The sequence below is a fragment of the Erythrolamprus reginae genome, chromosome 8 (assembly GCF_031021105.1).
Source record: "Erythrolamprus reginae isolate rEryReg1 chromosome 8, rEryReg1.hap1, whole genome shotgun sequence".
Classification (NCBI taxonomy): Eukaryota; Metazoa; Chordata; class Lepidosauria; order Squamata; family Dipsadidae; genus Erythrolamprus; species Erythrolamprus reginae.
In genome coordinates, this window is record NC_091957.1 from 718,969 (window position 1) to 744,938 (window position 25,970).

The following is a 25,970-nucleotide window of genomic DNA, read 5'->3' on the forward strand; positions in this document are numbered from 1 at the left end:
GTTCTCGGAGATGGGCAGCATATAAATCTAATTAATGATAATAATAATAATAATAATAATAATAATAATAATAATAATAATAATAATAAATCCTGCCACCTGGTCAGTCTTTAGCCAGGAAGACTGAATGGAGGGACGGGGGATGTGGGGGGCTGTCCCCCCACCACTCAGTGGGAAAAGCCCCCTCCCCTCCAGTTTCTGTTGAGTAGCAGCTCCACATCTGGGTGGGGGCTTCTCCCTCCCCAACCAATGAAGACGACACGGGCAAGGCATCTGGCATACATAAATAGCATTTTAGTTCCCCGTTACGTTTTCCTCTCCATCCTTCCTACCTCTCCTACCACCCATCTCGTGACCTCTTCTTCCCCCTCCTGGCAAGCGTGCCCCCCCAGTGCCCCACCCCACCGAGACTGGGCCCCCTCGGACAAGGGGGCTCTGCGAGGCTGGAGGAGAAGGCGTGCTTGGACCCAGGGTCCCTTCCTCCACTCGGACGATGCGCCCACCGGACATGGCAGGGAGGAGTGTGGCTGAGGAGCATCGGTCGAGCCACGCAGCCCCTCCAAAACCCGTCTCTGGAGGGAGGGCCGGGCAGGGCTGCCCCCTCTTGCATCACAGGCTGGGCATCAGGTGGGCGAAACTTCCAGGGCCTCTTCAGGGCTGGGAACTCCTGCAGTTGACAAACCTCTGGGCCCTCTGGAAGGAAGTTGTGCTGGGCGTGGCAGGGCAGAGCTGCAGCCGGTCTTCGGAGCAGGTGACCAGGGTGGCTTGAGGGCCCGAGAGGCTTCGGCTGCAGGCCAGGCGCTTCTCGTCCTGGACGGCCAAGTTGTACTCACAGAAGTCCAGCAGCAGCTCCACCTGCTCGTGGAGGGAGAGGGACTTGTACCTCCGCTGGGCCAGGAAGCACACGGCCTCCACAAAGGCTTGAAGGCTCATCCCTGGGGGGGGGAGGAAGAGGAGGGCAGGTGAGCAATTGGGTCAAGACCACTAACTGTGATGCATGACTGGGGTTGAACTGGCTGACTGGTTTTATTACATTGGGTTTTTAGCTCTTTGGTTTTTCATTAATTCGATTTGTTTATATGCACTGTTTTATATTATGTCTTGTGAGTTTTCGGAGAAGGGCGGCATACAAATCTAATTAATAATAATAATAATAATAATAATAATAATAATAATACCAAGAGCTTTGACCCACATGGAGCCTCCAGCATCGGCTAGAAGTGTGTTTATTTATTTATTGTATTTCTATGCTGCCCCTCTCCGTAGACTCGGGGCGGCTCACAACATATAATTAAAAAAACAATAAAATACAACGATAAACCCAATTAATTGGCTAAAAATCTAACCTAAAATCCCTAACGTTTTAAAAACCAATCGTAGACACTCAGACCTCCCAACATTCATTGGGACTCTGACTTAAGTTCAGAAACTCAAAATGTTTGTGGACACAGAGGGTAAAGATCTTAAAAGCTGTAGAGCAATTGGGTCCACAGATAAGTTGACACCATTTAGGACACTTGATAAATTTACAGATGTGATGCACTTATTTCTTCTTCTCTTTCTTCTTCTTCTTCCTCTCTCTCGTTACTTCTTGTCTCCTTTCACTCTCTTCTTTTTTCCCTTCTCTTCTTTCCTCTCTTTTTCCTTAGCTTTTTTTCCTCTTTTTATAAACACAGCTCAAAAAAATTAAGGGAACACTTACACAACACAATATAACTCCAAGTCAATCAAACGTCTGTGAAACCAAACTGTCCCCTTAGGAAGCAACGCTGATTGACAATCCGTTTCACCGGCTGTTGTGCAAATGGAATAGTTGTGCAAATGGAATATCCAAGGAGAATATTTCACTCATTCAGATCTAGGGTGGGTTCTTTGAGCGTTCCCTTTATTTTTTTGAGCAGTGTATATCGGTGTGTATTCTGATTTACAACTGTATACAGTACTCGAATTTTGTATACATTTGTATTGATATCTGCACACCCCTTTTATTTTAATGCCCCCCCCTATTTATCTTCAATAAAGATTCTATTTTTTCTAAAAATAAAGAAATAAAAAGCGCTGGACTTTGGCTCCTCCGAAGGGAGGAGGGGCAGGCGTCAATCAATTGCCATTTGTGGAGCCCCCTCCCCACCTCCTCTCTTCACAGCCTCTGGCTGCCCCCCCCCGCCTCATTTCCATCGCCTGGCACAGAGGGGGGCAAGGGGGGATATTAAAATAAATCCCATCCATTACAATTTTTAATAAAACCTGACAATTAACTCAGGGAAGCAGGCAGGCAAGGAGCCCGCGTGGATTCCCGTCGTGACGCTTCTGTGTGATATTAAAACCTCCAGGAGGAGGAGCTGCCCCCCCCATTTCCCCATGAAAGGGGGGGCTTTTCTCCCCCCCCCAGACGGTTTTCATTTCGTGCATCCATCCCAATGCTGCTTTTGCCATGGACTCACTTAACCCCTGCACTGCTGTGGATTATTTGCTCCTCTTCCTCGTCTTCCTCCTCCTCCTCCTCTTTATCCTTATTATCCTTGTCATTGTGATGATTGACAACGTGCCTTCCTTCCCCTTCCCCTGGGCTCTGCTTCCAATCTGACCTCTCCCCCCCTCTCCCCCTGCAGCCTCTCTGGGAGCTTCCCCCAAAGCAGAGACCATAACACACTCAGTCCCATTGGATCAATGAAAAAGGCCTGAAAGTTTGTTCTTTAAACTGTCTGTGTGTGTTTGTGTGTGGTGTGTGTGTGTGTGTAGGGCAGCCAGGCACACAAACCAAACACAACTCAAGGAACTTGAGTCTCCAGAGAGGGGCAGCATACAAATCTAATTAATAATAATAATAATAATAATAATAATAATAATAATAATAATCAGAAGAAGAAGAAGAAGAACAACAACAACAACAACAACTGAAAACTGGCCACTCCTGACCCTCTGTGGAAATTCTCAGTTCTCCAGGTCAGACTCAGGGTTGTCCCAAAAGTGCTTTTCTTCAAACTTTCTGGGGTTCCCCCCCCTTGAAGAGGTTTCACTTCTTCCGCTCTGACTTAATACAAATCCCTCCATTCTTGAGATTCAGTCAGAACCGAAGAAGCTTCTGAGATGAGAAGTGAAACGTCTTCAAGACCGACAAAGTCTTTTTGGAAAAGCCCCTTTGGGACCCACTCCTCATTTGTTACCACTGATAATAATAATTAGCAGTGATACACCACCGATAGGGTCAGCAGTGTCCACTTCCCATCAGCCACGCAAATTGTGCCCGCTGAAGCCAGTGGGGAAGAGAACGGTTTTGGCCAAATATTAGGTTAATATTGAGGGACCTTTAGCAGAGGAGAGAGAATCCGTATCTAGGCCCAGAAGGAGGGTCAGAACAGATGACCGGCTGCTGGCTGGACAGGGCAGCACCTCTTGAATTCTTTGCAAGGCTTGGAGGCTCTGGCAGGTGAGGGACGCCACCTTGTGCCTACATCAATTTGCGTAGGTTTGATCTTGCTCAGCCCGAAACAGGTGTTTTACAGGTAAGTCTCCATCTTTCCCCTCTTTTAGTTTCCAGAGGAATCGAATGACACATGCAAAAGTTTTCCAGGGTGGAGAAAAACCGACCTGCTGCAGAGAGGCAGAGGCTGCATTCTAGCCTTCAAGGGCCCCAGCAGTTGTGTAAACACCTGAGCCCAGGTACCTGAGCTCAGGAAGGGCCCAGTTGGTACTGGGACCAGCGACCCAAGAAGAGAGGAAGAAGGGTTCTTTTGGTGCAGAGGAAGGGCCCTCGGATGGGTGGGAGGGGGACAGAATTATTCCTTCCCATCTTCTCCTTAAATGTCACTTCCATCAGCAAAACAAAAACACCCACCCACACAAACCCCTGCTGGCAACATCCCACAACCAACCACACAACAGATTCTGCTCACCCACAGCAATGGAAAGTTGCAAGCCCAACAGAACTCGGGCAAGGAAGAAATAACACACCCAGAAAACCGAGCGCTCGCCCAGACTGAACAATGGAGCAGATGGTGGGTCTCAACCGAAGTAATAAATGGGGGGGGAATGACACTCCCCCTCCCACTAATTGCATCAGAATTTCAAGCAGCAGGATTTGCAAAAACCCAAAAACTCTGCAGGGTCTTTGGTTGGGCAGCAGCTGCCAACCCCCCCCCCCCCAAAGTTCAGGGCCCCACCCCCCAGGGCTGAGATCTGGAAGCTCCTGGGCCCATACCTAGCCTCCTCTTCTGCCCCCACCCCTGACAGCCTCATGGTCTTTGTAGTCTCTTTCTTTCTTTCTTTCTTTCTTTCTTTCTTTCTTTCTTTCTTTCTTTCTTTCTTTCTTTCTTTCTTTCTTTCTCTCTCTCTCTCTCTCTCTTTTTTGCAATAGCATTTAGACTTATCTACCGCTGCCCAGTGCTTTTCCAGCCCCCTCTAAGCAGTTTACAGAATCAGCCTCTTGCAAACCCCCACCATCTGGCTCCTCCTTTGACCCCTTTCAGAAGGACGGAAGGCGGAGTCACCCTTGAGCTGGTGGTGAGATTTGAACTGCTGAACTACAGCCAGCGGTCAGCAGAAGTAGCTTGCACCACCCAAGTTCATCAGGGTTGAGAAAACCTGGAGGTCCAAGACTCAAAGTCCGAAAGGAAAGAGAGGCAGCTGGGGATTATGGGAGGTGGCTGCCAGGGTGCCCCCCCCACCTGTGACCACCGACCCCCTGGGGAGGCCGAGAGAGAGGAGGGGCCTTTCCCCGGGGGAAGCACAGCCGGCCCCCGTCCAGGTGCTGCTTGGCCTCCATCTGCCATGGGGGGTGTCAGAGGTGTTGTGTCCGTAATGGCAGCTGGACTCACCCGTCTCTCGCTGGTCCACGCTGGTCCCCATCCCCCGGCGGGTGATGTCGATGTACAGAATGTCCCCTGCGGCCATAGTGAAGCCGCTGTTGCTGATCTTGCTGTTCCTGGGGGGGAGGAAGAGGAGGAGGAAGAGGAAGAAGGGGAGGAGGAAGAGGAAGAGGGAGGAGGAAGGAGGAGGAGGAAGGAGGAAAAGGAAGAAGAGGAGGAAGAGGGAGGAGGAGGAGGAGGAGGAAGGAGGGGGAAGAAGGAAGAGGAGGGAGAGGAAGAGGAGGGGGAGGCATGTTATTATGGGGTGGGGGGCCCTCTCTTCCTCTGCCTGGAAAGCTGCTGCCCGGCTCCTTCCTCACCTTATAAACATCCGGAATCCGGTGGGTCCCAGCCGCGTGCTTCCCTTCACCCCCAGGAAGCGGATGAAGAGGGCAGAGACCCTCTCCACCAGCCGCAGGTAGCTGAACTGCTTGGCGTACTTGGGGAAGACCTCCTTCAGGCAGACGGCCGTGGGGGCCCCGGCTTCTGGCGGTGGGGGGCTCTCCCTCAGCTGGGGCTTCTCCTCCAGCTCCTCCTCCTCCTCTTCCTCTTCCTCTTCCTCCTCCTCCCCACGGAAGAAGCCCCCCTTGTCCAGGGCTGCCAGTGATTCGGCTCTGCAGGGGAAGAGGGAGAAGGCCCCAAGCCCTCAGGGAAGAATTTAATTTAATATACGTAATTCAGTTGACTTCTGTGCGGCCCAACCCCCTGGGACCGGGCGGTCATCCATCTGCCCAGATGCACCCATGTTTCTCCAACACTCCGCGGACTGGCTTCCAGACACAATTCAAAATGTTAGTGATGATGACCTATAAAGCCCTGCATGGCATTGGACCAGATTACGTACGGGACCCCCTTCTGCTGCACAACCGGAAGCAGAGTCCAGCCCCTCCGGCACCCCCAGAGAAGAGGGGGCCACGCCAGCCCCCCACAGAGCCCTGCCTCCGTTACGCAGGTGGCCGGCTGGAAGCCTTTGTCGGGGTGGCCTGGCTAAAGACGCCTGCTTTCTGCCCATTGATCTTTCCCGAGTTCTGCACCGTTCATCCCGGCAGAATCAGCCGGTGGAAATGATTCACCGGATTGGGCGGACGGAAGAGGACCAGCCTGCCGGTCTGGCAAGTGTCACCGCGGAGAGGAAAGATTTCAATTTGAGCCCGGTGGCGTTTCCACCTGCCAAGGACGGCTGATCTTTTATACATGACCACTCATCTGTTCCTGCCTCCTGCTCTCTGCTCCCGATGCTCCTGTTCCTGCTCAGGGCACGGAATCTTCATGCTCATCTGCTCCCTCCGCTACACTTCCAGCTGCTAATTAAAGGCTGGGGGGGTGGGATTTACAGCCGGGGGTGTGTATGTGTGTCCAGGGACCGGCATAGCTGTGGCTGAGCCCCCGAGCCCTCTGCGGAGGAGTGGACGGCCGCCTTCCCAGGCAGGAGCCTCTGATCACCACGCAGGTCAAGAGGCAAACCCAACCTGGAACCTTCCTTACTGGGCAGAGCTTCGGGGGGGGGGCTTATTGGCCTGTGCTCCCCTTTGAGAGCCTTTGCGCTGGTTCCTGTGGGAAAACCAGGACGATGGACAGAAGGAGCTGAGGCTGGTGGAGATGCCACCTACGAGCCAAAAGGGAACCATCTGCTCGGCTCACTCTCCTCGGCACTTGGCCAGCGTGTCCTTCTGGTCTGGTACCTCCAGGACCTTTCTCCCCTTAGCTCCCCCCCCCCCGTGGGTCTCTTTCAAAATCCTTCTCATCTGGCGACGGACACTCCCGGCCTCAGAGGGAGGGCCAAGGCTCTGGACCAGAAGGCACCCTGGTTTTTGAACCATCCTTCCACCCACGACCTCCAAACCAGGAGTAAGATAATAATAATAATAATAATAATAATAATAATAATAACAACAACAACAACAACAATAATAATAATAACAACAACAACAACAGCAGCAGCAACAGCAGCAGCAGCAACAATAACAATACAACAACAGAGTTGGAAGGGACCTCGAAGGTCTTCTAGTCCAAACCCCTGCTTAGGTAGGAATCTACCTCGGACAAAGAGTTATCCAACATCTGCTTAAAAACCTCCAGTGTTGGAGCATTCACAACTTCTGGAGGCAACTTCTGTTCCTCTGATTAATTGTTCTGACTGTCGGGAAATTTCTCCTGAGTTCTAAGTTGCTCCTCTTCTTGTTTAGTTTCCACCCATTGCTTCTTGTTCTGCCCTCAGGTGCTTTGGAGAATAGCTTGACTCCCTCTTCTTTGTGGCAAAAACCCTTGAGATATTGGAAGGCTGCTCTCCTGTCTCCCCTGGTCCTTCTTTTCATTAAACTAGACATAAACCCAGTTCCTGCAACTGCTCTTCCTATGTTTTAGCCTCCAGTCCCTGAATCCTCTTTGTGGCTCTTCTCTGCACTTTTTCTAGAGTCTCCACAACCTTTTTGCATCATGGCGACCAAAACTGGATGCCGGATCCCACGTGTGGCCTTCGCAAGGCATATTATCATCATTTGAGGCTGAGCTGACGGACCCCACAGGAGCCCCCCGAGATAATCCAGCTCATGGATGGCAAGAGGCAGCCCCCCCCCCGACACCTTCCCTCTCAGACCCATGGAATAAATTATGCTTGAAATGGAAGAGGCAGGGGCATCGTTATCAGCTTTCGTGTCTAAATGAAGAGGAAAAGATGCGCTTGGGTTTTATCGCTTGCTTTGGGCCATGCGAGCTCTGCAAACGATAGAGAAACTGCGCAAGCAAAGAAATCCAGCCAAAGCAGGGGGGGGGGCTGAGTCGCAGCAATAAATGGGGGGGGGAGAGATTTGTTTTAATCAAAGTATTTCTAAAACTCAAGCTGTCTTTGACCCCCGACCCCCCCCAGCCCACCTTTCCATCCTGCTCTAATCAACGAAGCCTCCTAAGGACTCTGGAAGAATTGGGTAGGAGGAGATCCCAGAGAGTTTTAAATCTCATCCAATGGAAATTTAGGAAAGCAAGGACAAACTTCCCTGCATTCCAAGGTAAACTGCTCTTGAACATGAAGGCTCGAGCTCACTGACGTCCCAAGTTCAACAATAGAAACATAGAAACGTAGAAGATTGACAGCAGAAAAAGACCTCCTGGTCCCTCTAGTCTGCCCTTATACTATTTCCTGTCTTTTATCTTAGGATGGATCTGTGTTTCTCCCAGGCAGGTTTAGATTCAGTGATTGTGGATTTAGCAACCACGTCTGCTGGAAGTTTGTTCCAAGCATCTACTACTCTTTCAGTCAAATGATATTTTCTCACGCTGCTTCAGATTGTGGCCCCTTGTCCTTGGGGTCACTTTTCTATGAAAAACACTTAAACCCTCCTGGTAGGCGAGATGGTGGGAGGGGGCTGACAGAGGTCTCCACCTGAGAGTCCTTCTGGGATTCAGTGTGGAAGAGGAGTCAACCTCAGCACCTGAGGGTAGAACAAGAAGCAACGGGTGGAAACTAAACAGGGAGAGAAGCAACTTAGAACTAAGGAGGACTTTCCTGACAGTCAGAACAGTTGATCAGTGGAACCGAAGTTGCCACCAGCAGTTGAGAGGGTTTTAAGCAGATGTTGGATAACCACCTGCCTGACGTAGTGTAGGGTTTCCTGCCTAGGTAGGGGGTTGGACTAGAAGACCTCCAAGGTCCCTTCCAACTCTGTTGTTATTTGTTATTGTGAAGCGGAATAGAACAGAATAACAAAGTTGGAAGGGACTTTGGAGGTCTTCTAGTCCAACCCCCTGCCCAAGTAGGGGACCCTACACCATTCTGGACACATGGCTGTCCACTCTCTTCTTGAAAACCTTCAGTGTTGGAGCACCCGTAACATCTGGAGGCAAGTAGTTCCACTGGTTAATTGTTCGGTCAGAAGGTTCCAGGTGGCTTCTCTCCTTCATTAATTTCCACCCGTTCCTTCCCCTCCTGCCTTCCGGTGCTTTGGGGTATGAGTTCCCACAGCCCAGACCCCCTGCGTGGAATGAAGACCTGAGGGCAAACCCCCTTCAATTCTCCTGCCTGCTGCCCCCAGAGAGATGGGAGCCCAGTTTGGCCCTTTGCCTGGTGGGAATCTGTGGGGCGGAATATTATCCTTATTTTTTTCCTGGCCGAAGGTTGTATTTGTATTTGTATTTGTATTTATTCGACTTGTATGCCGCCCTCTCCAAAGACTCGAGGCGGCTAACAACAATCTAAAAAGACAATGTAAACAAATCTAATATTAAAACAATCTAAAAACCCAATTTAAAGAACCAATCATACATACTAGCATACCATGCATAAATTCTATAAGCCTAGGGGGAGGGAATATCTCAATTCCCCCATGCCTGACGACAGAGGTGGGTTTTAAGGAGCTTGCGAAAGGCAAGGAGGGTGGGGGCAACTCTGATATCTGGGGGGAGCTGGTTCCAGAGGGTCGGGGCCTCCACAGAGAAGGCTCTTCTCCTGGGTCTCGCCAAATGACATTGTTTAGTCGACGGGACCCGGAGAAGGCCAACTCTGTGGGACCTAACCGGTCGCTGGGATTCGTGTGGCAGAAGGCGGTCCCGGTTGATGGCAGCCAAAGGTCGGTCATCCAGCTGGGTGGGGGGAGGATTCACGTCCCGGCAAACTCGGCTGTGCCTGCTGGGCTTTGCAGTTCGGCAGCCTGCAAGCCTGAGGGGACCACATGAGAAATGGCCTTAATTTAGCGGCTTTAATTCTGACAGCAGGACCAGCCGCCTCCTGCCAGCGTTATTGGTGATGGGAAGATAAATCACAGGAGATTCTACACAGTGGGGAAAAGCGGGTTGTGTTGTGTTGTGCCCCTCCGTTTGCCTCCCCCCCCCCCTGCCACCACCGAGACTCTTCCGATTGGCAGCTGGTGGTAAATATTTCAGAGTGATGGCTTTTGTCTTCTCAGCGGTTTTCGAAAACACGGGGGGGGGGAAGCATCGGTTTCTTTTCGCCTGGTGGGAGACAAATGTCCCTTGGCTTCCCAGCTTTCAGGAAGGTCCTAAATTTGGAGAACAAAGGACGGGCCGGTGCCAGGAGGGCCTTGGTCGCCAGGTAGCCCAGGTAGCCTCCTAACTGGCCTCCCAGGGGCTGAACCCTCCCTGCCACGGGGCCTGGTCCCATCCAGGACAGCGGAGCCCAACGGACCTGCCCTGTCAATCTCTAGCAAGCGGCTACTTGAGCTCCACCCCCCAAAATGAATGATCTGATATTTAACAAGAACAATAACAAGGGTTGGAAGGGACCTTGGAGGTCTTCTAGTCCAACCCCCTGCTTGGGCAGGAAACCCTGCACCGATTCAGACAGATGGTTATCCAACATCTGCTTAAAAACTTCCACTGTTGGAGCATTCACAACCTCTGGAGGCAATTCCACATTCCACAGGTTAATTGATCTCACTGTCAGGAAAGTTCAGAAAAAACAACTTCCGGTTTGCCCGATGTGCTGTTTTTCATCACTGTATCTATCCATCCATCCATCCATCCATCCATCCTTTTATCTATCTATCTATCTATCTATCTATCTATCTATCTATCTACCTATCTACCTATCTATCTTCTATCTATCCATCCATCCATCCATCCACCCTTCCTTGTGCTGCTTTGCACCCCCACCCTGACCCAGGGCTCTCGGCCACCATGTGAGTCGGCCAAAGGAAGGTCAGGGGACTCCTCGGCCTTTTCCCCCAGGCAAAGTCTTCCGAACACTTTGGAGGGATCTTCACCTGCTTAAAATAACAGGTGATGGAGAGGGGGAGGGACACACCTTTTCCTCCCTCCCTCCCTCCCTCTGCAGGTGGACCTTCCTCCACAGCATTGCACCATCCATTTCTGACCCCAGGTGCAGCTTTAGAAGAAATATAAGTCATGTTTTTTATTTATGCCGCCCACTCCCCGGGGACTCAGGGGGGGCTTCTGTCAGGGCTCTGGGGGGGCTCCCAGGAGGTGCAGGAGGGGTGCAGGAGCCTGAGGGACAGCGGGCGAAGAGTCCTTCCCCAAGGCCGGAAACCAGATGGCTACCGTGTACGTGCGCACTGGAGCTGACCCAGGGCAACATCTCCCATGCCCTCCTATATGGCCAGACATGCTATCTCTGGCCCACGCGTGTCATAAGTTGGCCATTGCTGGACTAGGGCGACAAAACCCTTCCGCCAACCAGCTTGGGGGGCTGCAAGTGAAAGGAAACGCCAAGTGGCCCTGAAGGGCAGAGGTTCGGGGGGCTCAGCCTCAAAGCTTTGGGAGCCCCAGTGGCTGAAGTGCCGAGGGCTCCACGCCGGAGTCTCAGCTGGGCACCGGAGGATTGTGGCACTTACAAAGGCTCTTCCGCCTCCAGCTGCTGCGGCTGCTTCTTGTGGGGATCCACCAGTCGGAGGGTGTCGCGGATAACAGCCACCTTGACCTTTTCGTCGACCGGACTGGGGATGATCTGCATCACTCCCGGAGACACCTTGAAAATCCAGAAGGTGAAGTTGACAGCAGGCAAGTCGGACGGAAGGGGTTTTTTTAAAAATTGTGGAAGGGGGTGGCTAGCAGATGGCAGAGAGGCCTAGGAGTATTTGGGGCCCACTCCCATCATTCCAGGAAGAGGAAAGGGGCCAGAGGATGGCCAGCCCACCTCTTGTTCGTGTTCGATCTTCATACTTGGGTTGGCGTTGACTTCCAGCAAAATGGGCTTCAGGTTCTTCATCAGCAAGATGTCAAATCCTAAAATCTTTGGAGGAGAGAGAGTGAGAGAGAGTGAGAGAGAGTGAGAGAGACCCCCATCCTTCCAGAAACCAAGAAGAGAGTGAAAACATTCCCAAACTCCCAGAAGGGACCATCCCCAAATCCTGGCATTTTGAGGGAGGGTCCCCCCCAAAGACCTGGGCACTGGGGCCTTCAATGTCAGCCACAAATGTATAAGCTGTACACGTAAGGCTTGTAGTATTGTTTATGTATTGAGAGTTATTGACTGTGCATGACTGGACTGTTTAACTTGACTGTGATATCTGTTAAAGTAAATACTACTTTATATGCTTTAATGCATCTGATTTCTATGACTGAACCATTGCTCTTATCTCCTGACCATCTGCTGGACATCTGCTAGGATTCTACATCCACGTTTCCTTTGCGCATGGGCGTCCTTGATAACTCAGGGGTCACTCTGCACGCTGTCGTGAAAACCCAGACTCACCTGGAAGCAGGAGGGCCCCGGTTTCCCCACGGGGATGTCCGACTGGTGAAAGACCTTCAGCTCCGGCACAATAGCGATCACCGTCTTGATGACCAACGAAATGATGTCGGACCAAACCTTACGGACGTTGACGCCGCTGCAAGCCAACCTGCCCAGGATGCTGGAAAACGTCCGCTTGCTGCCGGTGTTGCCGCTGTCCGAGTGGACGAAATTCCTGCTGTGGACGTTGAGGGAATAGTTGGTCAGGTGCATGTAGACCTGGTGGAGGTTCTTCAGGGCCGGCTCCTGGTAGGGCTCCGTGCAGAAGCGGCAGAGCCCGTCCTTGGCCACGTAGGCCTGCAAGGGGTCAAGGGATTTGAGGAGGACGTATAAGCGGATGTCAAACTTCAGCTTGTCGATCAAGAAGGGCTTGGCCATGTACTCCTGGACCACCGATGGCCGTCCGTGCAGGTGGCCCATCAGCCGGATGTCCATGGGGTCCTTGACCAGGTAGATCCCGTCCCCTTGGCAGCCCCCGTCGGGCTTGACGATGAAGGTGGGTTTCCACTTGGGGTTGTTCTCCTTCATCAGGTTGACCTGCCAGGGAAGCAAGAGGAGGGAGACCACCGGACTTTGACCCACTTCCAGGCCTCCCGTCTGTTCTGTCTACTGGAGCGGCAGCCAGCCGGCAGTTAGCCCTGGATTAAAACTCATAACGCAAAGGTTTCGAAATGAATGAGAGTCTATTTACAAGGACGTTTGTTGTACCGCACAAACGCGAACCAGAACAATGACTTTCAACTGCCAAAATCCAGGTGTGAGGCCAAGTTGATAAGATAAATTCCCAAACAGTTGCTTCTTGAGCCGAAGTCTACTTATAATAATATTAACTCCAGGTTTGTCAGGCAAAAACGCTCTTTACAGGCTCTTCTCCTTTGGAGGCACGAACATTGGCTTCTTGCAAAGAGCACCTTCCAATTCCTCCCACTTATATACTCTATGCACAGCTGTGCTCACTTCCTCTTTCTGAGCCTCCGTAACTGCTCCTGCCTCCCCTGCATCCGTCTCACCCGTACACTCAGGATCGGATCCCACATCTCCCTTCCCTCCTCCTCAGACCCTGGCAAAGCCCCAGTTGTGGGTTCTATAGCCTCTGTGGGCTCCTCACCCCCAGACTCTCTCCTCACTGTCTGACTCCTCCAACAGCCACACAGGCTGACCATGCCCAGATGGCCCCAGGTCACCAGGCTCAAAGTCCATTGCCAGAGGGCCTGGCTGCAAGCCAACCACAACACACACACACACACACAAAAACCCCTTATTTTTTAAATCAGCTTTGGGGAAAACCCCATTTAATCCCCTTCTTAGACAGCCAAAGATCTCCGGCCTTTGCACGCTGGTCGAAACCCCCCCACCTACCTCGGTGAGAAAGATGGCGAACTCCTCTGGGAGGATCCAGGAACGGGGGTAGAAGTTATACTCTTCTGGAAAGAGCTCCTGCATGGTCCTCATGGCGCGACTCAGGTTGACCTTCCGTGCCATTTCGGTCATGCCTGGTGGGGAGAGGAGGAAGTGTGGGCGTGCCAGAGAAGAGGGCACTGAAATCAAAGATGGCTGCCCTCCAAGGGGCCATCCCATTCAGGCCTAGCAAACCCGGGTGATATTCCATTGTAGCACCACGTAAGGTGAAAAGTAGAATGCACACATGTTAATGCTGAGTCAGAGTGTGTGAACTGCAACCTGATTGGGCCAGGGCATTATAAGATGCAAATCAACTTCACCATAGTTTGTCTGCCGTTTGCTGTTGATGGTGGTTGTTAGTCGGCTGGCTGGAGCAGTTTGAGCGTGAGTTAGAGATTGAGTAGAACTGAGATAGCGATACGAAGAAACCAGGATTGGTTTAGTATCTACTAGAAACCTGAATTGGTTTAGTATTGGCTTGTAACCTGGATTGGTTGAGTATCTACTTGTAAGTAAACTAACTATAGCTGATGTAAAGTTCCTGTATATAGAAGACTGAAGAAATTTTTCACTGAAGAGTAAATTACTATTTTATACAAACGTGTCTTCATTAATTTATCTGGTTCATTAAATTGCCACAATATTCTCTGATATCTTATTTAGTCCTCCTACGTTACTCTGCAGGCCTAGGGGGGCTGTGAACTACCAACTGACAGGGCCACACCGTATGAATGGTATATATGTATGGGATCATATTGTTTTATATTAACTGGGTTTCTTTTAATACGGGGTTTTACATAGTTTATATTTGACTTCTTTGTATTGCTCTGTGTCTATTTGTATTTCTACTTATATTATTATTGTAAGCCGCCCGGAGTCCTTTGGGATAAATAAATAATAAACAAACAAATAAACAACAAATAAATATATCCAGAGACATTCCCAGTGCTGAGATTCCACCTCTGCCTTCCAGTTGGGTTGTGGCTCCTTTTATCCTTTTATGGCTCAACCTATTCATTCAGTTTTACTATTCCATCGATTGTTTCCCTGTTTAAGTACCCTTATCAGCTGCCCAAAGGATCTATTCAGCTGATCAGCTTAATGATGACAAATTAAACATATCGAATGTTAAAGGTTCCCTGTCAGCTCCTGATTGGGTAGGAGGGCTATTTTCTTTCTCCGAAGCCAGAATCCCAAACCTACTTAAGGGGGATTAAACTTTCACAGCAGAGTGAACTCCTAAATTTGCAAGTCTGTGCCACGAGGTGGAAACGGTGCAGGGCCCAATTTATCATTTATTGATCCGCCTGTGTGATATTAAAAGGATCTCCCTGCTTTTCGAAGTCCCCAAGAGTGGGAGTCGGTTACTGCTGAAGACTTTTACAGCCGGGAGAGAAAACAGCCCCAGAATTTAATTACACTTGGAAGGAGCTGCTTTTTTCCGCCAATTTGATCCCTGCAAAGGCCTTTTTTTCTTCTTCTTTTAATAGATCCTTGTACAGCACAATAAAGTAGAGGCAGGAACAGCGATGAGCCGGTAACGTTGGTCGTCCTTAGCTGCATTCAGGAAGAGATTAATGGTAAATCAGGGAGTTTTAAGAAGTTTAATAGCCCCAATTTCAAGAAAAGGTTGTGCTAAATTCCTCAGTGCTTAAAAGGAAACTGCTCACCGGAGAAATCTCTCTTGGCAGAATCAAGAGACAGGACGGGTTTGTCTGGTCCACCGAGAGATGCCGGGCTTCTCCAGCAAAATCAAGCAGCAGGAAAAATTTATTAGCTGCACAGCGTGATTTATTGGGGCCTGGCTCCCCCCCCCCCCCAGAAATCAATCCCGTAATCAAAGCGTTTCGATTTCTCCCAATAAAATGTGCTTCTGTCACAAAAATACGAAGAACCAAAACACTTTGGAGAGGGGACACAATTCAAGGATGGACATTTAAAACACCGAGAGGGGGCTCCTGATCCTCTCTGAGCTTGCAGGCGTTTCATGAGCCAGCTAGGTAACATCATCAATGCTAGAAGAGAGGGAGGTTTGTTCTCTGGTCTACCACTCACCCACCCCCTTCCAGCACTGATGGTATTACATAGAAACATAGAAGGTTGATGACAGTTATTGTGGATTGACCAACCACGTCTGCTGGAAGTTTGTTTCAAGCCTCTACTCCTCTTTCGGTCAAATAATATTTTCTCACGTTGCTTCTGATCTTTCCCTCATCTAACCTCAGATTGTGTCCCCTTGTTCTTGGGTTCACTTTCCTATTAAAAACACTTCCCTCCTGAACCTTATTTAACCATTTCACATATTTAAATGTTTCGATCATGTCCCCCCTTTTCCTTCTGTCCTGCAGACTAGACAAATGGAGTCCATGAAGTCTTTCCTGATCGGTTTTATGCTTAAGACCTTCCACCATTTTTGTAGCCCGTCTTTGGACCCCTTCAATTTGATCCATATATTTTTGTAGATGAGGTCTCCAGAACTGGACACAGTATTATTCCAAATTACTTGGTTGGATCTGAAACTTCTGCAAGCAAAACAGCCAAGCTCAGAAAGCACCAAGAACCCCACAGTTCAACCCTGGCTACAAATATTTTCCTGTGTCAGTATTTCAAACATTATAAGAAATTCTTTCTCCTCCCTTGAAAATGGACGGCAGGAAGTTCCTCACAGACAGAAGCCAAGGGTTATGAGAGAAGGGCTGGCAGCTGGCTCCTAGGCTATTTTTGACCAGACTAAATATTAAATAATTTTAGCCTAGAATAAAGATTCCTATTTCTGATGAAGGAGCTGACCTTAGGCTAAGGAAGGCCAACAGGCAGCTCAACCTAAGGTCAGCACCTTCATCAGAAATAGGAATGTTTATGGACGTAATATCCCTCTGGCAGAATGGGAGCAAATTTGGGTGAGAAATATTAAAATGACCAAATCAATAATTTACAAAGAAAACCAATATAAAATGTTGTACCGGCGGCACTTAGCCCCGAAAAGATTGGCTCGGATATATCTAAATCACAACCAGACATGTTGGAAGTGGAGAGGAGAGCAGGGGACCTTCTGGAACCAACTCCCCCCCCCCCGGAGATTAGAACTGCCCCCACCCTCCTTGCCTTTCGTAAACTCCTTAAAACCTACCTCTGTCATCAAGTGTGGGGGAACTGAGACATCTCCCCCTGCCTATGTAGTCCTAGTGCATGATATGACTGTATGTATGTTGTTTATATTGGGGTTCCTTGCTTTTAGACTTTTAAATGTATAATTGTTGTCTTAGATTTTAATTATTAGATTTATCAATATATATTGTTTTTATCACTGTTGTGAGCCGCCCCGAGTCTGCAGAGAGGGGCAGCATACAAATCTAATAAATAATAATAATAATAATAATAATAATCTAGGGTGGTCATGACCCAAAGCGAAAAGGTGCTGGAATCAACTTAGAAAGTGGCTAGAAGAAATAATGAATGTACGCCAGAGTTCTTTCTCCTAGGCATTGTTAGAAATCCATATGTTAAAAATGTTAAGTATTTAATATTACACATTATAACGGCCGCAAGAATAGCCTATGCAAAAAAAGAAAGAAAGAAAAACCCACAGATACCTAGCAATAAGGAGATAATTAAAGAAAACATAAGAATGTGCAGAAATGGACCGGTTAACTATGGCAGTGTTTCCCAACCTTGGCCACTTGAAGGTATCTGGACTTCAACTCCCAGAATTCCCCAGCCAGCGAATGCTGGCTGGGGAATTCTGGGAATTGAAGTCCAGATACCTTCAAGTGGCCAAGGTTGGGAAACACTGAACTATGGAACTGAACAATTAAAAGGACTCAGGTTATTATTCTACCTGGAGAAACTGGTACAATAGTTCTCAAAAGAGAAAAACAAACCAACAATAAGAGATAGAACTTTATAAAGAAATATGTGTGCAAATGTAAACATGAATAACCTATCAATGAAAATATATGGATGTTACCCACTTGAAAGTGTTAAAATGTACTAAGATGTAAATATTAAAAAGCAATAAGAATATATATTATTAAAAGAGGAATGTTTAGGCTGAAAATATTGGAGCTCTGTAGGCACCCAACTTTTCAAAGACTCCCAGTCGGGGGCTGGTGGGCATTTTTTTTTTTTTTTTTGCAAAGACGAGCCAATCCCAGTTCTTGCCACAGGTCAGTTACCTGGGAATTTGTTGACTTGTCCCGAGTAAATGACATTTTCGTGAAAGGAGACGGCATGCCAGTAGATGTCGCAGGGCACGCGGCGACCAAACGGGAACTGGACACGGCGGAAGAGAAGGAGACAGAAATGAAATCATTTAGCCAAGAGCAACCTGAGAGTCCAACCTTCTTAAACCTTTTAATTAAAATCATGGAATGCGCAAAATTATCAAAATTGATAATGGAGATGCAAAACAGGGAAGCCACTGACTTCTGCAAGGCCTGGGAGAAACGGTGCCATTGGCTTAGACAACCCCTCTCCCCAATATTATTTAACAAGAAGACTGTTCAACGACGATTTCATGTACTGGCAACACACCATGAAATGAAAACAAACTTTCTGCATAACTTACATAAGACATTGAACAGCGCAACCTTTAGACACACAACAAGCATTAAGAATTAAGCATTAAGAGTCTGCGGAGAGGGGCGGCATACAAATCTGATTAAATAAATAAATAAATAAATAAACAAAGCCCAAAAATATTGAGTGCATGGACACGACCTTGCTCGTTAGATAAACACCAGCAATATTTAACTAACATCATTTAATGAATAAAAATCAAGGGAAATTTACAGCAACACCATATTTAAACCAGAGGTCGTATATTACGGAAGTGCCACCTCAATAGCCGGCGTTTCTTCTCCTCCTTTTCTCATTTCTTTCCCAATCCCCCTTTTCTTTTTTCTGTCCCCTTCCTACTATATCTTTCCTCTCTTTTCGCTTTCTCCCTTCTCTCTTTCCTTCTATCTCTGTCACAATACAACATATATGGTTGATATGTCATGTACTATATTTATATGTACAGTGTTCCCTCGATTTTCGCGGGTTCGAACTTTGCGAAAAGTCTATACCACGGGTTTTCAAATATATTAATTAAAAAATATTTTGCGGGGTTTTTCCCTATACCACGGTTTTTCCCACCCGATGACGTCATATGTCATCGTCAAACTTTTGTATGCCTTTAATAAATATTTTTTTAAATAAGCTTTAATTAGTAAACATGGTGAGTAATAATCTAAATGGTTGCTAAGGGAATGGGAAATTGAAATTTAGGGTATTTACTTCCGCATCTCTACTTCGTGGAAATTCAACTTTCGCGGGCGGTCTCGGAACGCATCCCCCGTGAAAATCGAGGGAACACTGTATCTCTGTTTCATTTGTAACATATACATTTAATAAAGATATTTATTTAAAAAGGAAAAATGAGCCGGGGTGGCGCAGCAGGTAGAGTGCTGTACTGCAGGCCACTGAAGCTGACTGTAGATCTGTAGGTCAGCGGTTCAAATCTCATCACCAGCTCAAGGTTGACTCAGCCTTCCATCCTTCCCAAGTGGGTCAAATGAGGACCCGGATTGTGGGGGCAAGAGGCTGGCTCTGTTCAAAAGTGCTATTGCTAACATGTTGTGAGCTTCCCTGAGTCTAAGGAGAAGGGCGGCATTAAAATTGAATGAATGAATGAATGAATGACTAAATAAATAAATAAATAGAAATCGTTTAGCCAAAGTCCCCTAAGCTTACAGGCATCCTACTCGGGGGGGGGGGGGACCGAGAGGGGGGGGGATACATTTTGTAGAGATTGCTGTGACCTTGTTCCTCTCTTCTCTTTCTTTTTTCTAAGGAAAGAAAAGGATCCAAAAACCCTGAGCTTTCTCAACAGCTGGAGCTCGGGAGGGAGAAAAAACAAATTAATTAACACGCTAATTGGGCCCGTGCTTTCATTCTCCCCTGCTTAATGGGGAACGGTGACACCCACAACTGACAACAACAGACACAAAGAAGATGGGGGGGGTCTGTGACTCACAGCCTGATACTTCGAGATGGGGGGGGACAGGGGAGACGGTCTATGACAGTGAGGGCGAACCATAGGTGGCACAGGTGTCACAGGTGGCGCGTGGAGCCATATCTATTGGCACGCGAGCCGTTGCCCTAGCTCAGCTCCAAGGTGCATGTGTGTGCCGGCCAGCTGATTTTTGGCCTCCGGAAGGGCGTTTTTGGCTTCCAGAGAGCCTCCAGGGGGGTGGGGGAAGGTTTTTTTTACCCCCTTTGGAGCCCGGGGAGGGCAAACACGAGCCTACAGAGGTCTACGGAGAGGGGCGGCATACAAATCCAATTAATAATAATAATAATAATAATAATAATAATAATAATAATAATTATTATTATTATTATTATTACTGGGCCCAACAGAAGTTGGGAAAGAGGCCGTTTCTGGCCTCCAGAGGACCTCTAGGGGGTGGGGGAAGCTGTTTTTGCCCTCCCCAGGCATTGAATTATGGGTGTGGGCCCTTGCACATGCACAAATAGTGTGCACACACATTCTTTCGACACCCGAGGGAAAAAAGGTTTGCCACCACTGTTCTATGACCTGTGAAAGGTCTGTTTGCAAGAGAACAAGACGGCAACAGTGCCCATGTGCTCCCAATCCTCCTCTATCTCTGCCCCGGAGGCAACTGGAATGCAATGGGGAGGGGGGGTTCGTGCCCCCCAACATGCTGCTTTCCAAGTGTGTTCAGCCCCACCGAAGGGAAGGGTCTTTTCTGTGGCAGCCCCGGCCCTTTGGAATCAACTCTCCCCCCTGGAAATTCGCACTGCCCTCACCCTCCTGGCCTTTCATAAGCCTCTAAAAACACATAGAAATGTAGAAGACTGACGGCAGAAAAAGCCCTCCTGGTCCATCCAGTCTGCCCTTCTACTATTTCCTGTATTTTATCTTAGGATGGATCTATGTTTATCCCAGGCAGGTTTAAATTCAGTCACTGTGGATTCTTCCTTCCTTCCTTCCTTCCTTCCTTCCTTCCTTCCTTCCTTCCTTCCTTCCTTCCTTCTCTTTCTTTCCTTCCTTCTTCATTCATAGAAACATAGAAGATTGATGGCAGAAAAAGCCCTCCTGGTCCATCCAGTCTGCCCTTCTACTATTTCCTGTATTTTATCTTAGGATGGATCTGTGTTTATCCCAGGCATCTACTCCTCTTTCAATCAAATCATATTTTCTCGCGTTTCCAATCACGCTTGGCCAAGAAAGACTTCCGTGCTATTCTCTATACCAGTGTCCAATGTAGAAAACTGCCAGAGAGAACGTACAAACAAATGCCGGTCATTTCTCAAACTAGCGCCCAGGGCCAGGGGATATTTTGTGCAAGTGGTGCTTCCACAGATGGCCTTCCGCAAGGCACGAGCGCCCCCTCCTGGCCACAGAGATCTGAGAATTAAGTGTGTGTGTGTGTGTGTGTGTGTGTCTGAGCTAATTATGCTAATTCCTTCATAACACCCTGCAAAGCCCAGTGGAGAATGAAGGTGTCACTTCGTTACAAAAAGGATTTGGATTTGTTGGGAGGGGGGAACCTCTCAGAAGTGCCCCCCTCTCCGGCCTCTGCCTTCCTCTCACACCTTTGCAAGGGATTTTTGCAAGCCAATCACTCACACATCACATTAGCACAAAATCCTGTTTTAGCCCGATTTATTTCTGCTTCAGTCTCTGGTATTACAGAAAGCGATGGTGTGGTTTTGGTGAGCAAGGCTGGCAAACCTCTTCATGGCCAAACACAGATGGCTCCGTTTTCTGATTCTGCCCCAAACCTTGGTTTCTTTTTTCTTCTTAAAGAGGGAAATTGGGGGTGCAGCCTGCTGGCTTTGCGTCTAGGACAGTTATGGCGAACCTATGGCATGGGGGCCATAGGTGGCACGTGGAGCCATAACTGGTGGCACACGAGCCGTTGCCCAAGCTCAGCTCCAACATGCGTGTGTGTGTGCCGGCCAGCTGAGTTTTGGCTCGCACAGAGGCTCTGGGAGGGCCCTGGGAGACTTCAGAGAAGGGCGGCATACAAATCTAAATAATAATAATAATAATAATAATAATAATAATAATAATAATAATAATAATAATAATAAACTGGTGGGATCATAAGCCTGAAAAAGTGGTCGAAAATGAGCAAGCAAAACTACTGTGGGACTCCTGACTTCCGACTGACCGAATTCTGAAGCATAACACACCAGACATTGTGATCATGGAGAAAAAGAAAGTATGGATCATCGACATCGCAATCCCAGGAGACAGCAGAATTGAGGAGAAGCAGCTGGAGAAATTAGTGAAATACGAAGATCTAAAAATCGAGCTGCAACGATTCTGGCATAAGCCAGTGAAAGTGGTCCCAGTGGTCCTTGGCACGCTGGGCGCAGGGCCAAAGGATCTCAGTGGACATTTGAAAACCATCGGAATTGACAAAATCTCCATCTGTCAATTGCAAAAGGCCGCTTTACTGGGATCGGCAAACATAATTCGCTGCTACATCACACAGTCCTAGGTGCTTGGGAAGCGCCCGACTGGGGATGAAATGCGAAATCCAGCATAGTGATCTCGTTTGCTGTGTTGTACTGACATAATAATAATAATAATAATTTTTGACTTACAGGGGGCCTCTGGGGGAGATGGGGGAGGGTGTTTTTACCCTCCAGAGGCCCCAGGGAAACCTTTGGAACCTGTGGTGGGCGAAACACAAGGCCACTGGGCTCACCAGAAGTTTATTTATTCATTTTATTTATTTGATTTTTATGCCGCCCTTCTCCTTAGACTCAGGGCAACTTACATCATGTTAGCAATAGCACTTTTGAACAGAGCCAGCCTATTGCCCCCACAATCCGGGTCCTCATTTGACCCACCTCGGAAGGATGGAAGGCTGAGTCAACCTTGAGCCGGGGATGAGATTTGAACCGCTGACCTACAGATCTAGAGTCAGCTTCAGTGGCCTGCAGTACCGCACTCTACCTGCTGCACCACCCCGGCTCTTTTTGGGAAACGGGCCATTTCCAGTCTCCAGAGGTCTTGGGGGGTGCAGGGGAAGCTGTTTTTGCCCTCCCCAGGCATTGAATTATGGGTGTGGGCATTCACGCGTGGGCGATAGCACCCCAGGGAAAAATGTTCCCCATCCCTGGCCTTGGAGCTTCTGTTTTTATTTTCCTTGTGGCTCCATTGAGTTCTCCTGAGGAGGCTGTGGGGGTCCCTGGAACCCACCACTGAAGGCACGGCTGGAAGGAGAGGGCTGGGACAACTACCGGGCCTCAAAAAGCAGCCCCCCCATCATTTCCCCACTGCTCCATGCCGCAAGCCCCCCCAAAGGAGCCCACTGACTGGGATTCCAGCCATGGCAGGCTCCAATTGTTGGGGTCTCCAAAGAAGCCCAGGGGCCCCCTCCCAGCCCCCCACCAGCCGGGCCTGCAGCCCTGGTTGTGAACACCACAAAGGCCCTTCTGGCACCACTCAGTGATGTCACAAACGGCTTTGTGGACACTAGGAAGGAAGGAAGGAAGGAGGGGATGGATGGATGGATGGATGGATGGATGGATGGATGGATGGATGGATGGATGGATGGATGGGAGCTGCAGGAAGGGGGGGGGAGGTTTATTTATGTATTTATTCGTTGGACTTGTAGTATACTGCCCTTCTCCGTGGACACAGGGCGGCTCACAACATATCCAAAAAAAACCCAACCAGTACTGTATACAATAACACACCTGAAATCCAATTACTGTAATATAAATAACTAATCTAAAACCAATTTTAAAAAGGCTAAAACATTAAAAACAATTCATTCTAATTCAAACCACAGACATACCACACACTCGCTGGCCAGAGGGTCTGGGGTCTAGTGACCCCCCAAGCCTGGATAAGTTTTTAGATTCTTGCGGAAGGTGAGGAGGGGGGGGCAGTGTGAATTTCTGGGGGGGAGCTGATTCCAGAGTGCTGGGGCCCCCACAGAAAAGGCCCCGCCAAGTGACATTGTCTGGGTGACCGGACCTGGAGAAGGCTGACTCTGTGGGACCTGACTGGTCACTGGGACTCGTGTGGCAGAAGGTGGTCCTGCAAGTAGTCTGGTCCGATGCCATGTAGGGCTTTGTAGGTCATCACCAACATTTTGCATCGTGTCCGGAAACCAATGGGGCGCCAACGCAGGTTCCTTGAAGACTTCCCCCAAAACCAGCCCCTCCAGAGCCCCTATCGCAGCCCAAGCAGCCCAGGGCGCCGCGGGCCTTCGGAACCGCTCCCACCGGGGTCCCCGCGGAGAAGGCCAAGCCAAGAGGCCCCCCCCCTCCCCCGCGCCTACCTCCTTCCAGCGCAGTTGGCGCAGGCTGAGCTTGAGCGCCTCAAGCGAGGTGCGCGCCTTGGAGCTGTCCACCGTCACCGAGCGCGCGCTGCGGCGGGGGCGCGGGCGAGGGCGGGCCCGGGGCGGGATGGCGGCGGCGGAGACCCCGCCGGCGGCCGCCTTTCCCTCGCGCGGAGGCTCCTGTGCGCCGGCCCCGCCACCGCCTCCTCCTCGGCCGCCGGCCTGACCGCGCGGCGCGGCGCTGGGGGCTCTCCGGAGCGTGGACGCCGTCTCGGGCCGGCCCGCCTTCTCCTCGGCCCCGGCTCGGGCGCCCCGACGGGCGCGGGCGGCTGCGCCTTGGGCTGCGGGCTCCATCCGACCAGCGGCGGCGCTTCCAGCTTCTCCTCCGGCCGTTGCGCGCCCGCCGCCAACGAGCGCCGGCAGGGACTGAGCAGGCTCCCCGGAGCGGCCCCGCGGCCCGGCCGCCGACGCCCCTGGTTGCCCGGACGAGGGAGACGCGCTGCGCCGCCCGCGCGCCGCCCGCCCGCCCGTTCGGCCGGCTTTGGCCTCGGCGCCCGGGCAGGCGCGGCGCGGGGAGGGGGGGGAGGCGGAGGCGGGCAGCCCCCGGGGACCCAGTGCCCAAGGGCCCGGGCGGGGGGCAGAGAGTATGAATGTCCTCCCTGTGGGCGACTCCTTCCCCTTTAACAACAACCCAAGAGGACGCAATAGGTAGAAACTCAATGTAAATCGCTCCAAACTAGACTGCAGAAAATACGATTTCAGCAATAGAGGGGTCAACGCCTGGAATTCACTACCGGACTCTGTTGTTGCTTCTCCCAACCCCAAAACCTTCAACCTGACATTATCTACAATAGACCCCTCCCCTTTTCTAAGGGGTCTGTAAGGGGCGCGCATAAGTGCACCTATGTGCCTCCGTTCCTGTCCTAATGTCTTTTTATCTTTTCTATCTCGACTTTATACTTATATTATCTTAAACATACTACAATACAATACTATAAGTGTTGGCCTTCTCCAGGTCCCGTGGACTAAACAATGCCGTCTGGTGGGCCCCAGGGGAAGAGCCTTCTCTGTGGGGGGCCCGGCCCTCTGGAATCAGCTCCCCCCCCCCGAGATTAGAACTGCCCCCACCCTCCTCGCCTTTCGTAAGTTATTGAAAACTCATCTTGGTAGCCAGGCATGGGGAAACTGACACATCCCCCAACTATCTTGGTTTGTGTATGGTTTGAATGGATTTACGATAAGTGTTTTTAAATTGTTTTTTAAATGTATTGGATTTGTAGACTGTTTATTATTGTTGTGAGCTGCCCCGAGTCTTCAGAGAGGGTGGCATACAAATTGAATAAATTATTATTATTATTATTATTATTATTATTATTATTATTATTATTAATTATTAAGTGACTCCCCGAGAAGGGAGGTGAGAGGCTGGGCTGGGCTGCTGCGAGGGGGATGCTGCCCCTTCTTCTCTCCCCCCCCCCGCCATAATTTTTAGGGGAGATTAAACTGGGAGAAAGCCTGGCCTCAAACCACCCAGTTTGTTGGGGGGGATGAATGAACCCACATGGACCCCAATCTCAGACCCATCTCTGCTCCCAACTTCGTGGTCATAGAACAGAGGTTCTCAACCTTCCTTCCTTCTTTCTTTATTTAAATCCAATTAAATTAACATTAAACAATCTAAAAACCCCAGCTGTGTTAAAAATCATTCAGCCATATTAATGCCGCGACCCCTTAATACAGTTCCTCATGCTGTGGTGACCCCCAACCATAAGTCTAGCGCCAATTCTCCCAACAGAGCATTAAGCTGATTGGCAGGAAGGCCAGAGGGACAATCCCCCACTTTAAGCACCTGATTGGTTGGATTGTAAAAATAGGTTCCAAGGCGCCAGAATAGAAGCCTTAGTTCCTAACAGCAGGGGAAATGTGTCTTTTCACCCAAAGGTCTGCCACATGAATCCCAGTGACCGATTAGGTCCCACAGAGTCGGCCTTCTCCAGGTCCCGTCAACTAGACAATGTTGCTTAGCGGGGCCTTACCTGTGGGGGCCGCGGCCCTCTGGAACCAGGTCCCCCCCAGAGATTCGTACTGCTCCGCCCTCCTTGTGTTCCGCAAGAGTCTCAAGACTCATTTATCTCGCCAGGTTTGGGGAAATTATATCCTGGCCCCTGGCCAATGAATGATTGTAGGATTATATGATTGATTTTA

General features: G+C 49.6%; 1 protein-coding gene across 3 annotated transcripts; it reads right to left on the minus strand.

Annotated features, from left to right (window-relative positions):
- Positions 1–274: 274 nt before the first annotated feature.
- On the minus strand, positions 275–25,820 carry TTLL11 (tubulin tyrosine ligase like 11). 3 transcript variants are annotated; one of them, XM_070758588.1, is made up of 9 exons: positions 25,802–25,820; positions 17,625–17,721; positions 13,408–13,541; positions 12,010–12,585; positions 11,452–11,547; positions 11,150–11,283; positions 5,168–5,461; positions 4,818–4,924; positions 275–935 (listed from the first exon to the last, which is right to left on the minus strand). In XM_070758588.1, exons 3-9 carry the CDS (start codon positions 13,537–13,539, stop codon positions 652–654), a joined length of 1,623 nt encoding a protein of 540 aa, XP_070614689.1. In that variant the 5' UTR covers positions 13,540–13,541; positions 17,625–17,721; positions 25,802–25,820; the 3' UTR covers positions 275–651. The 3 variants fall into 3 exon arrangements, with proteins under 3 accessions (XP_070614689.1, XP_070614687.1, XP_070614688.1); XM_070758586.1 differs by lacking the exon at positions 25,802–25,820 and adding an exon at positions 23,766–24,201; XM_070758587.1 differs by lacking the exons at positions 17,625–17,721; positions 25,802–25,820 and adding an exon at positions 14,869–14,890.
- Positions 25,821–25,970: the final 150 nt, after the last annotated feature.